The 13,051-nt window shown below is 36.9% G+C and overlaps 1 protein-coding gene across 1 annotated transcript in view; it reads left to right on the top strand.

Annotated features, from left to right (window-relative positions):
* The first annotated feature begins 2,603 nt into the window (after positions 1-2,603).
* Positions 2,604-13,051, top strand: part of LOC149178253 (uncharacterized) — a 43,354-nt gene continuing 32,906 nt past the window's right edge. Inside the window, exon 1 of the mRNA XM_089423581.1 lies at positions 2,604-3,008. Within this exon, the coding sequence (XP_089279707.1) occupies positions 2,786-3,008 (223 nt within the window). The 5' untranslated portion in view covers positions 2,604-2,785. The remainder of the gene's footprint in view (positions 3,009-13,051) is intronic.

Raw genomic sequence — 13,051 nt, forward strand, 5'->3', positions numbered from 1 at the left:
GCTTAGAGATAGAAAAGAAATTGAATCATTTACTCCTAGTTATACACCATTTCAACTGTCAATAATAAATATAATTTTTTGGTACTTATCTGTTCCAATTTATTTAACACTATGCAATTAATATTCTTTCTGGAAGGTCTCACCACCCAGCCATGGACCTGGCAATCACGTCCACGGTCCCCCACTGAGCACTTCCTGCTCCTAACAGTTTGAACTAAAAGCAGTCAGGTGTCTTGGGCATCAGGACTACTGTCCAACCTCAAGTCGCACACCCATTCGACTATTTGCCATAGTTAAAATCTTCCCACTGGTATCTCTACCCAACTCAAGGAAAAATTCTTGCCACCTCCACAACTCCTTTCCATTCGCCTTTTGGGTAAAAGCGATGGCAATCATTTGTAACTGTTCAAGGAGTTGTTATAACTGTTTTGTATTCAGTTTTCTTTAATTAACACTCTTTAATTTCTTTAAACAAAAATGTCATGATACTTGGCTTTTCCAGCCTTAACTTCTTAACAAACATGTTAAGTGAATTTAAAAGTTTCTAAATTCTACATAAAACTTGGTAAACATAAAAATAATTATGTTGCAACAAAAAAGTGTTACAAATTTCTATTTTCATTATGAATTAAAATAAATATATTTGACTTTTTATGTTTAACAGTTATTTATCAAATTAACTAAAGTAATTGCATTTTACTAATAAATAATATATATAAAAAAGATTGGATTGGATTCTATTTATCAAGAGCATCTAGGTATTTTGTGTCAAGAGGTTTTATAAGTTAGTATCTATGAGCATATAGGTATTTTGTGTCAAAAGGTTTTATAAGTTCATATATATGAGATATTGTCATTTAAGTACATTACACGGTCTAACAACATCTAATAAATAAATGAGTTTAAATTCGCTTTAAATTCAAACTTATCAAATCTTTAAATATTCAAACTTTCTAAAATGTATATATTTTTTAATAACGTAAGATGAAAATGTTTATTTCTTTAATAACTTAACATGAAAAAGTTAAATGAAAAAAAAAATAATTAAATCCAAATTTAAAATAAACTTCTACTTACCATATGTAATTATAATACGTGAAATAAATGAAGAGGTATAGTTTCCATTAATTGCTAAGACATCTTACATCAATCATGTGAACTACCATACATGTCTGTGATCCTGTCTTAAACTACGTACTCTTCAGGCATCGAGGGACAGTCCTCTCCCCTCGATGCGAAAAATAAAAAAATAATATTTTGAAATGTTATCCTCCGGTGGGATATCATATTATTAGTGTTACTGGCAATTTGTGTTAGTAAGGTTTCATGATAGATTTGAAACAGACAAGCATTTGTCACAGAACTGTTTGATACATACAAGTATTTGCTTGTTGGATGTGGTTCTAAATTTTGTTCAGATTTTTATTTTTATTTTTTTTTCTCTAAATTGAAGCAGACGTAACCGTTGAAATAATCCAGTTTAATTGGTGCTTGTGTTTTGAAATTCAACCCTGTGCAACAACTTAAATGTTTGCTACTTGTCCTTATGTTAAAGTCATAAAATTACTATCTTGAATGCTACGCAATTACACAAATAGGTTCTATATGTAGTCGAGTTAAAGGCATAAACGCTACTATCTTGAATGCCGTGAAAGTCTAGACGAAAATCATTAACCTCACGAACAAAATGGATAAATTAAAAGTTTTTTTTTAACCAACCTCCACCGAAAATCATAGAAACAAGACGGTAGGAATTTTCTTTTCAATCTCCCCTGTCCAATATGGCAAACTGTTCGAAAATGTTTATTATTATATGTGGTTTTCGTTTGCATGCAATCCTAGTTAAGGTGGGTATCGGACGATCTATTCAACGCGCAATGTTGAATTAAATTATTAAAAACCCATAGTTGACGTGACAGAACCCTTTGGCAAATCCCTATGGTCGTCAATGTGTTATGATTTCGATGGACAAAAAGTCAAGGAGTATTTCTTTATTTTGTTTTTTCGGGCACAGCGCGCTTCGAATTCGCAGCGGTGCGGTCCCGCGAGCCCCTTAATCACGCTGTTTACCTGCGTTTACTTCTCTCACAACATAACCATCGCTTACAGGTTCGCTGTTAAAGCGCAGATGTAGCGATCGAAGTTACTGTAAAAATGTCGAAATCTAACCTTTTGACGATAATGCGTTGAACACGACAAAAGCAATTAATTTTATATTCCAACCGATGCCCGACCATTTTGATTCGTATAATAATTTTGAAATTACCGATCATTTTCATTCGTATAGTTATTTTGAAATTCCAACCCCTCCTTTTTATCCCCGAAAATTCGGGAAGACATCGGCGCTGTCAATTTTTTTGAAGAGATCGGCGCCGTCAATTTTTTGACTGTACCATGTCGGTCCGATTCCCAAATATTTAGAAAATTTGCAATCGAATTAACCTCAGGCCTTTTTATCCGTATAGCTATTTAGAAACTACAGAATGCTTAGACTATCCGCGTACTCATGTTGGTTATGTCTTTGTTGGCCGTTTTCTCCCTTTTATATTGCAGTTGTCTAACCAGGCCACTAGATCGCCGAATCATTTCAAAAATTTTGAGTGTTTAAATGGTTTTTTATTCAGCACCACCAAAACACCAAAAAAATTTCTACAGATTTTTCTCAAAATCATTACCGGAATTTCCATTCTTTTCGGATGAAATTGTTGACTGTTTGGACTAGGCGTTTTATATATCAGATTGCCAGATCCCTTGCGCACATTTCTTGAACAAAATATTCTTATTAATGCTGTGTACGTTTGTCAGATCAGTCGATATAATGAAGATGAGCTGCAACGCCTGCCGAGTTCTGCGGAAGGGCTGTGGTGAATCCTGCATTCTCAGGCCCTGCCTCCACTGGATACCCACCGCAGAGTCACAAGCGAACGCCACCATTTTCTTAGCGAAGTTCTATGGGCGTGCTGGGCTGACGAATCGCATTAGCAACGGCCCCGAGCATTTGAGGCCTGGTAATTTTCTCATATTAACACTAGTTTATCTAAACGTATCTAAATTTTATGGATAGACGAAGATGTAAATCGGTACCTCTCTGAATCATATTTATGGAATAAACGCTGCTCTAATATGCAGTTTGAGGTTGCAAGGTTTGATATTTTAATATGCATCTCCAGATTACAAATAAGCTGTATTCACAAACCCATGTTAATGCGATCGGTTATACGGCTGTAGATTTCAATTTTCAATTTTCAATTTATGCGATATCTCAAACAACTTTCTGCCATACGCATCTCTAGATTTCATAAGCACATACAAAACCCTAATTCACATGAGCCTGCGCTGGTTTTTATGTTCAACGATGAATACACCCTCAGTTTCGGTCAAGTTTTATAGTATATGCTTCAGACAAAGTTCCCTTAAGGCTTATTCACGCAAACCTGTACTTCCGTGGTGTTCGGCTTTTCCCTGAACCTTTCTCCACATAGAATTGTTCACAGAAGCACATCAGTCTTTGGTCGCCGATAAGGAAAGGAGGTGGTAAAGGCGTTTAAACATGGAAAGTATGCAACAACCTTTCTATGTTTACTGCGCGGGAATACTTACTATGGATTATGGCATGGTGTTTGCTGTCTCTGTATGATGTTTCTACACCTGCGGCTACTCCGTGTGGATGTTGTGATTTGTGTTTGGTTGGGATGGGGTTATTTATGGTCCTCGCTGCTGCCATCCCCGAAACAAATTATTAGGATAGTGGGGCTGATCATTTGGTCTATTTGATGTCGTTTGAGTCCCTACACTGCCTGGGAAATGTCCATTGTCTTCTTGAACGGTTTGTTCTCCATACTTCAGTCGGAGATTATACTTCACTCCGAGATAATACATATTTTGATGATTTTCTTTATTGCTATCTATATATTATTATGCATGATTAAGAATCATTTTCCTCCTATTTCCTCCTACTAGGCGACCAGATGCTTATTTGGACTGATATCTTTTCTCTCGCCTGCTCACAACACAATCGGGGGAAGAGATCTTCTATGAGTCCTATAAACTACTATACTATACGCTCTTGCAATGGTGGGTGAATTCTTTCATTATTTCTAGACCATGCAAGGAATTTGGATTCAGACTTTGTAACAGGTGGTGATGTTGTGGTTGTTGTGAAGGGTAGATGTTTGGGACTATCTAGTCTTAGCTCTCGTCGCGAATGCAGTGTTTCATGGGCGTTTTTCTCTGGGCACTCGTGCATCGTGGATGACAGGTTGTTTCGGCCACTGGTTGTTTCGGCCACTGGTTATTGATTTCCGGTGCATTTTGAATTTTCCAATGGGGGAAATAGGGGGATCACTTATTTGATATGACTAGGGTCACTATCCGCTTTATTCCCTAACGGATAGATTGTGACCAATTTGGCTATTGGTAGTTGTGTTCTGAAGGCTCGGATTGGGCATTTTTTTCTATCGGTATGTGTCTGTTCTTTTCCTTTTCAAACTGCAATCCGAGGGTGGTTTCCCTTGTTTGGTGGTATGCGGGTGTTATGTGGTGTGTGTATAACCTATACGCCTAATGTTTGGGATGCCGAGACATTCCTAGTGGTAGATTCTTGCATGATACACCTATTAGTGGACCTACCACAGTTTGACGAGCTTTTATGATTGTGTTTATTCCACTACCTACATAGCTTTGTGGGTCTCTACACCTACACACTATGCCCTCCATATAGAATGATGTCCATAACATACCCTTTTGCATCGGATATGTTATGAAACCAGCTCACAAAAAGATAGAAAAGAGAGATCCACACCTTAGAATTCAGCTTCTTCGAGGGGGCAACCTCCTTTACATTACATAAATGAGCAATTCTTGGATGATTCAAATGACAAAACCTCCTTTCTATATATAGGAGTCTAAGGAGTCACAATATAACCCAAATTACCTAACAATAACAATATAAAGCCATAAAAATAACAATAGAGGGATTCTATGGGGCACAGTAATAACAATAGGGGCACAACAATATTAATAAGGGACACAACTACAATAGTAATGGGGTAATCACTAGTATTATAGGGACCCAACATGCCCCTCTCCTTCAAAAAAGTGTTGTCCTCAACGCTTCAGTAGTTCTGGATGCTTCTGTATAAAATTCTCATCCTCCCATGTGGAATCTTCACCGGATAAGTTCTTCCACTTGATAAGAAACTCTGAAATTGATCGATTTCGTAACTGTCGAGTTCTTGTTTCTGTGACTACTTCTGATTCCAATATAAATTTTCCTTCCTCATCAAGTTTTGGCAATATTGTTTGAACTAGGAGCTTGTCACATATAACCTTCTTTAAACATGAAACATGGAAAACTGGGTGCAATCGAAAAGCTGCAGGAAGCTCCAATTTGTATGCCATAGTACCAATCTTTCACAACACCTTGTACAAACCATAATACTTTGGTGATAATTTATTATCCTTCTTAGCTTTCTTGAGGGACATTTGCTTATATGGTTGTAACCGTAGGAATACCCAATCACCTACATCAAAACTTCTTTCGCTGCGATGTTGATCTGCCTGTTGTTTCATTCTATTCTGTGCCAACACGAGGTTATCCTTTAAGAGTTGGAGGACATGTTGTTGATGTTCCATGTGATGTTCCACTGCTTGAACCTTAGAATTTTCTCTTAAATATGATGTGATGGATGGTGGCTGATATCCATAAAGTGCCATAAATGGGGTCATTTTTGTTGTTGTATGGAAGGAAGTGTTATACCACCATTCAACCAGAGGCAACCATTTGACCCATTGTGTCTGTTTATCAGATACAAAGCAACGAAGATATCCTTCAAAACATTTGTTTACTATCTCAGTTTGCCCATCAGATTGAGGATGATAAGATGAGCTATGAGCTAACTGAGTACTAAGACAAGAAAATAATTCTGTCCAAAAATTTCCAGTGAAAATGGGATCTGTTAGGCCCCTACACTACTAGTGCAACCCCTTATTGTTATTAGTATAACCCACTTATTATATTGATGTACCCATGTAGTGCCCATATTGTTACTATTGTGCCCCATAGAAGCCCACTATTGTTATTATTGTGCCCTTACATTATTATTGTTATGTCGGCTTTGATTATGTTATGACCCCTTAGACTCCTATATATAGAAAGGAGGTCTTTTCATTTGTATCATCCAAGAATTGTTCATTTATGTAATGTAAAGGAGATTGCCCCTCGAAGAGGCTGAATTCTTAGGCGTGGATCTCACTTTTCTATCTTTTTGTGAGCTGGTTTCATAACATTTGGTATCAGAGCTTTGGATTCTAGGGTTTCGCTGCTCCAAACAGGTCATCGTGGCATTTTCGCTATAACTTTTTTTCTGTGATGTTTCAGAAGTCGCAAAAAAAACCCATTTGAGAAGAAATTGTGCTGAACCTTGGGTCCGAATTTCAGAGCTTTTCGTGCGATGTTTGCGGAGATATGATCTGAGGAAGTTGGTCTTTTTGCAGACTCCTGAATTACATTCAAAACAGGTGACCTGGGGAAAATCGTCATAACTTTCTCTCTGGGGATCGGATTGAAATTTTGTAAGAAGGTACAGAAGGAGGACGGACTGTAGTTTCTTGTACAAATTTTTCAGATCCAAAGGTTGAAACAGTGACACGTGGCACTTCATACAAGTTAGCTCTTCTGGAAAGGTCTATAATCAGGTCATCTTGGGAGATTGTGTATAACTCTTCCTTAGAGAATCCAATTTGGATCAGACTGGTGGTATTGGAAAGAGGACATAGAGGGCTACTATAGGTCACAATTTCAGAACTTAAAGATCCGAAAGTACAGAGTTACAATCGTTTCAAGGTCAAGCTCCTAAAATCAAGAAAAAGCAAGATGATGAAGTTTGATGGCAAGGATCCGGTAAATTGGATACTTCAGATGGAGCAATATTTTGATCTACATGGTGTACCACTGTTACAAAAGGTATGTATTGCATATTCATATTTAGAACCAGATCAATTTTTATGGTACGAAGGGCTTTGTTCTCGTAAACAACTTGTTACGTGGTCAATTTTCACAGAGGAAATGATAGCACATTATGAGGATACAAAGAGCAACACCTTCTTTAGAGCAACACCACAACAATTGGAAAGAGTAAAAGGGCTTTGTGACATAGTGGAAAGCAAAATTATGAAAACCAGGAAGCGTACCACTTACAACTATAAAGATGGAAGTGTTGTTTCTCCTAGCCTTCCACAACCTACAAGGGTTACACCACAACAATTGGAAGAAAAAAGAGAAAAAGGGCTTTGTTACAATTGTGATAGCAAATGCACTAAAGGTCATAAGTGTGCAGAGAAGAAATTATTTTACATAGAATGTGAAGAGGAGGAATAAAAAGATCAAGAAACATCAAAAGAAGAAGATATACGCCAGGACCCCACCCCAGAGAAAGAAGAAATGAATCAGACCATATCTTGTAAATCATTGGCAAGAATTACCACTCCTCAAACTCTCAAGATAGAAGGACATATCAAGAAGAAAAAGGTACAAGAAGTGAAAGATCACATCGAGAAAGAAGAAATGAATCCAACCATATCTTGTAATTCATTGTTCGAAATTACCACTTCTCAAACTATCAAGATAGAAGGACATATCAAGAAGAAAAATGTTCAAGAAGCGAAAGATCACATCGAGCATCAAGAAATGAATCCGACCATATCTTGTAAAGGATTGGAAGAAATTACCACTCCTCAAACTCTAGAGATAGAAGGACATATCAAGAAGAAAATGGTTCAAGCAGTGAAAGATCACATCGAGCATCAACAACAAGTTCACCAACTTTTAAAGGATAATGCCACTTCGGTGCAAAATCAAACGAAACAACAGGTAGATCAACATCGCAGTGAAAAATGTTTTGATGTAGGTGATTGGGTATTTTTACTGCTACATCTCAAGCAAGCTATTTATGAGAAGGAAATGTTGGCAATACTACATGCACTTAAAAAATGGTGACCTTACCGAATGGGAAGACTCTTCAAGGATGAGGATGTGGAAGCATTGTTTTGTGCTATTTATATTATCCAAACAGATTGGATAAACGAAGCAAGGGATGAATGGAAGAAGGACGAAGAAGTATGGACACTTATTTAAAAGTTGCAAAAGATCCCAATTCAAACAATATTGCCAGAAATTGAAGAGGAAGGAAAAATCATATTGGAACCTGGAGCAGTCATAGAAACAAGAACCCAACAGCTACGAAATCGATCAATTTCAGAGCATCTCATCAAGTGGAAGAACTTATCCGCTGAATATTCCACATGGGAGGACAAGAATTTTATACAGAAGCATCAAGAACTACTCAAGCGTTGAGGACAACGCTTTTTGGAGGAGAGGGGCATGTTAGGCCCCTACACTACTAGTGTAACCCCTTATTGTTATTAGTATAACCCACTTATTATATTGATGTACCCATGTAGTGCCCATATTGTTACTATTGTGCCCCATAGAAGCCCACTATTGTTATTATTGTGCCCTTACATTATTATTGTTATGTCGGCTATGATTATGTTATGACCCCTTAGACTCCTATATATAGAAAGGAGGTATTTTCATTTGTATCATCCAAGAATTGTTCATTTATGTAATGTAAAGGAGGTTGCCCCCTCGAAGAGGCTGAATTCTAAGGCATGGATCTCTCTTTTCTATCTTTTTGTGAGCTGGTTTCATAATAGGATCTCTGTCACTTACAATAATCTTTGGGTTTCCATGCAGCTTTTGAATTGTTTCCATAAATGTAGTAGAAACTGTACCGGCTTTAAATGGATTTGATAATGCAAAAAAGTGTGCATACTTGGTAAGTCTATCAATTACCACCATGATGACACTCTTTCCCTCAGACTTGGGTAAACCTGTGATAAAATCCATTGAAACCTCCTCCCAACGTTGGCTTGGAATGGATAAAGGTTGTAATAGACCCGATGTCTTAATTGTTTCAACCTTATTTTGTTCGCAAACCAAACATTTCTCCACAAAATTTTGAATATCTGATTTAAGGCCCTGCCAAAAAAATTCCTTCTTAACCCTCTGGTAAGTTTTTAAAAATCCTGAGTGCCCTCCTAAGGGAGAAGTGTGCAATTCCATAAGAATTTTTTGTTTTAGCTGGGAATTCTTACAGAGGTATAAGCGATCTTTGTACCATAACGAATCATTTTACCAGCTAAATGTGTCATATGTACTGGAGTCTTGTTGTAACTTTCGAATAAGTGCCCACACTTCTTTGTCATTCTTCCATTCCTCCCTTGCTTCGTTTATCCAATCTGGTTGAATAATAGAAATGGCACACAACAATGCTTCCACATTCTCATCCTTTCTTGAGAGTGCATCTGCCACCACATTTTGCTTTCCTTTTTTGTAGATGATTTCAAAGTCATAACCCAACATCTTTGTGACCCACTTTTGTTGCTCTTCAGAGGATAATCTTTGTTCTAAAAAGTATTTAAGGCCATCATGATCCATTTTTACCTTGAAGTGTCTTCCCATTAGGTAGGGTCACCATTTCTTAAGTGCATGGAGTATTGCCAACATTTCCTTCTCATAAATAGCTTTGTGTAAAAACTTTCCCTTGATTGGACGACTTTCGAACGCAATGGGTCTTTCATCTTGCATTAAAATAGCACCAATTCCATTTCCTGAAGCATCACATCATTTCCCGAAGCATCACATTCCACAATAAAGGTTTTTGTGAAGTCTGGTGTAGCTAAGACCGATGAATGGCACATTTCCTCTTTAGATGCTCGAAGGCCTTTGTTGCTTCTGGAGTCCATGAAAATGCATCTTTCTTCAATAATGTTGTTAGAGGTGCTACTATTCTCCCATAATTCTTAACAAACTTGTGATAATACCCTGTCAACCCGAGAAATCCTCGCAAATACTTTATGGATGTGGGGATTTTCAATTCCTTAATGGCTTTAATTTTGCTAGGGTCTACCTTAACTCCTTCATGAGATACAATATGACCCAGATATTCCACCTCTTGTACTCCAAAGAAACATTTGGATCTTTTTGCATATAATTGTTTCTCCTCCAATAGTTGTAGCACCCTTTCAACATGTTCAACAAGATCCTTCCAAGACTTGACGTAGATTAGTATATCATCAAAAAATACTAAAAAAAAATTTCCAAGGAAGGGTTTGGAAATGGAATTCATTCAAACCTTGAAATGTTTAAGGTGCATTGGTAAGGCTAAAAGGCATGACCAAAAATTCATAATAAGCCTCATGAGTTCTGAATGTTGTTTTCAGAATGTCTTCAGTCTTCATTCTTATTTGATGATATCCTGAATGAATATCCAACTTGGTGAAGTAAATTGATCCATACAATTCATCCAGTAATTCATCAATGACATGAATGAGAAACTTATCTTTAATAGTGAGCTTGTTGAGCTCCCAATAATCCAGACACATGTGCCATGATCCATCCTTCTTGTGCACCAATACTACTAGAGCAGAGAAAGAACTTTGACTCGGTTGAATTATACCAGCCTCTTGCATTTCTGCAACCATACGTTCAATTTCACTCTTTTGGGCATAGGGATATCTGTACGACCTAATGTTTGGAGGAACACTTCCTGGAATCAGATGAATAGCATGATCATGATCAGGAATAGGTGGGAGACCTTTGGGAGTCTCAAATACCTTGGAATGATTGTCCAAGACTTTTTGGAGATCTGGAGAAATAGACGATTCCAATGTGGAAACATCTAGCGAATATAATTGTGCAATTACACCTCTTTGTTCCTTTTTTAGAAGCTTTGTCATACCGTTAGAGCTGATTATCTTTCCTGGTTTCCCTACAATACCCCTTAATTCAAATTCCTTTCCTTCCACAAAAAATTTCATGAAAAGTTCTTGAAAATTAAAAGCTATTGTACCCATTGGACTCCTAGTACAACATCAGCACCTCCCATTGGAATGGAAAGCATTGGACTAGTCAATACATATTCTCCCATGGATAGCTTGATATTATGGCACTTTATAGAGCAATTTATTGTTCCTCCATTTGCAACCATCACTTGACACTCTGGTGCTAGATATAAGAATCAATTCAATTATTTTTCTACCTTACAATGAATAAAATTGTCGGTACTTCCTGAATCAATCAACACTATTACCTTTTTCTTCTTGATTTGTCCCTCTATCTTGATGGTTTGAGGAGTGGTAATTCCCTCCAGTGCATTACAAGATATGGTCGGATTCATTTCTTCTTTATCTAGGCTTTGTTCCTGGAGTATATCCTCTTCTTTTGACCTTTCTTGCTCCTTTTCTTCTTCCTCTTCACAATCTATGTAGAATAATTTCTTCTCAGCACACTTATGACCTTTAGTGTATTTGCTATCATAATTGTAACAAAGCCTTTTTGCTCTTTTTCTTCCAATTGTTGTGGTGTCAACCTTATAGGTTGTGGAAGACTAAGGGCAACAACACTTCCATATTTATAGTTGTGAGTGGTATGCTTCCTAGTTGCCATAATTTTGCTTTCCATTTTTCTTGCTAACCTGAATGGCTTCTTTAATGGATCAGGTTCCCAAAGGCAAACATCATGTTGGATATTATCCTTTAAGGTCCCTATGAACACATCAATCCTATGCTCCTCTGGAATATTTTTTATCCTTATGTTCAATTTTTGGAACTTTTCAATGTGCTCCATTATTGAACCCTTTTTTTTGAGACTTATCAATTGGCTAAAAAAAGTGTTTCTTTTTGTATCCTCATAATGTGTTGTCAATTCTTCCGTAAAAATTGCCCAAGTGATAATTTGTTTACGAGAGCAAAGCCATTGATACCATACAAACTGATTTGGTTCCAAATATAAAGTTGCAATACATACCTTTTGTGTGTTTTGCACATTATTGAGATCGAAAAATTGCTCCATCTATAATATCCATGTTGTGGGATCCTTGCCATCAAACTTCCTCATATCAATTTTTGGAATATGGTGGGTCTTCGATCCAACATTAGAGTCTATGGGATCATGATTAACATTTATTTTGTTCTCATCATGATTTTCCTTTACTACCCTTTCACCATTAGTGACCATTTATTGTAGCAACTTATTCATATTTATCTTCAATTTTTCCATCTTATCATCCATGCAATCAATTTTAGCTTCCATGCAATTCATCTTAGCTTCCATGCCATCCATCTTAGCTTCTACGCCTTTCTTTAAACAATCCGTCTTAGCTTCTACACATTTCTTTAAACCATCCATCTTAGCTTCTACATCTTTCCTTAAACCATCCATCTTAGATTCTGTTGCTTTTTGTGCAAGTGACACTTGTTGCACATGGTCTTGTAATTTTGATATTTCATATTGCATTTCTTCCTCTTCTTCATAAGTCATGCTAGAGCTTTTAGGTTGCTTACTAGGTGTTTGCATTTTCTTTCCTCGGGACACCAATTACCAATTCAAACTAATTCTTCAAACAAAGCTTATGCAAAAATTTTAAAAAAACTACACACCTTTTTTCACTTTGTAGAAGCTTGATATTGAATCTGATGTACCTCTGTAATTTCAGATCATCTAGTTTTGAAATCGCGACCTATAGTAGCACTCTGTGTCCTCTTTCCAATGCCACCAGTCTTATCCAAGTTGGATTCTCCAAGGAAGAGTTATGCACAATCTCCCAAGATGACCTGATTATAGACTAGTTCAGTGCGAACTTGTACGATGTGCCATGAGTCACTCTTACGAAATTTCAATCCGATGCTCAGAGAGAAAGTTATGACAATTTTTCCCAGGTCACCTATTTGGAATGTAATTCAGCATTCTGCAAAAATACCAACTTCCTCAGATCATATCTCTACAAATATAGCATGAAAAGCTTTGAATTTGGACCCGAGATTCAGCGTGATTTCTTCTCAAATGGGCTTTTTTTTAGCTTCTGAAATGTCACAGAAAAAAAGCTATAGTGAAAATGCCACGATGACCTATTTGGAGCAACGAAAACCTAGCATCGAAAGCTTTAATACCAAATGTTATTAAACCAGCTCACAAAAAGATAGAAAAGAG

This window comes from Pinus tabuliformis, chromosome 4_1 (assembly GCF_031772625.1).
Source record: "Pinus tabuliformis cultivar Carrire ecotype Pingquan chromosome 4_1, CPIR1, whole genome shotgun sequence".
NCBI lineage: Eukaryota > Viridiplantae > Streptophyta > Pinopsida > Pinales > Pinaceae > Pinus > Pinus tabuliformis.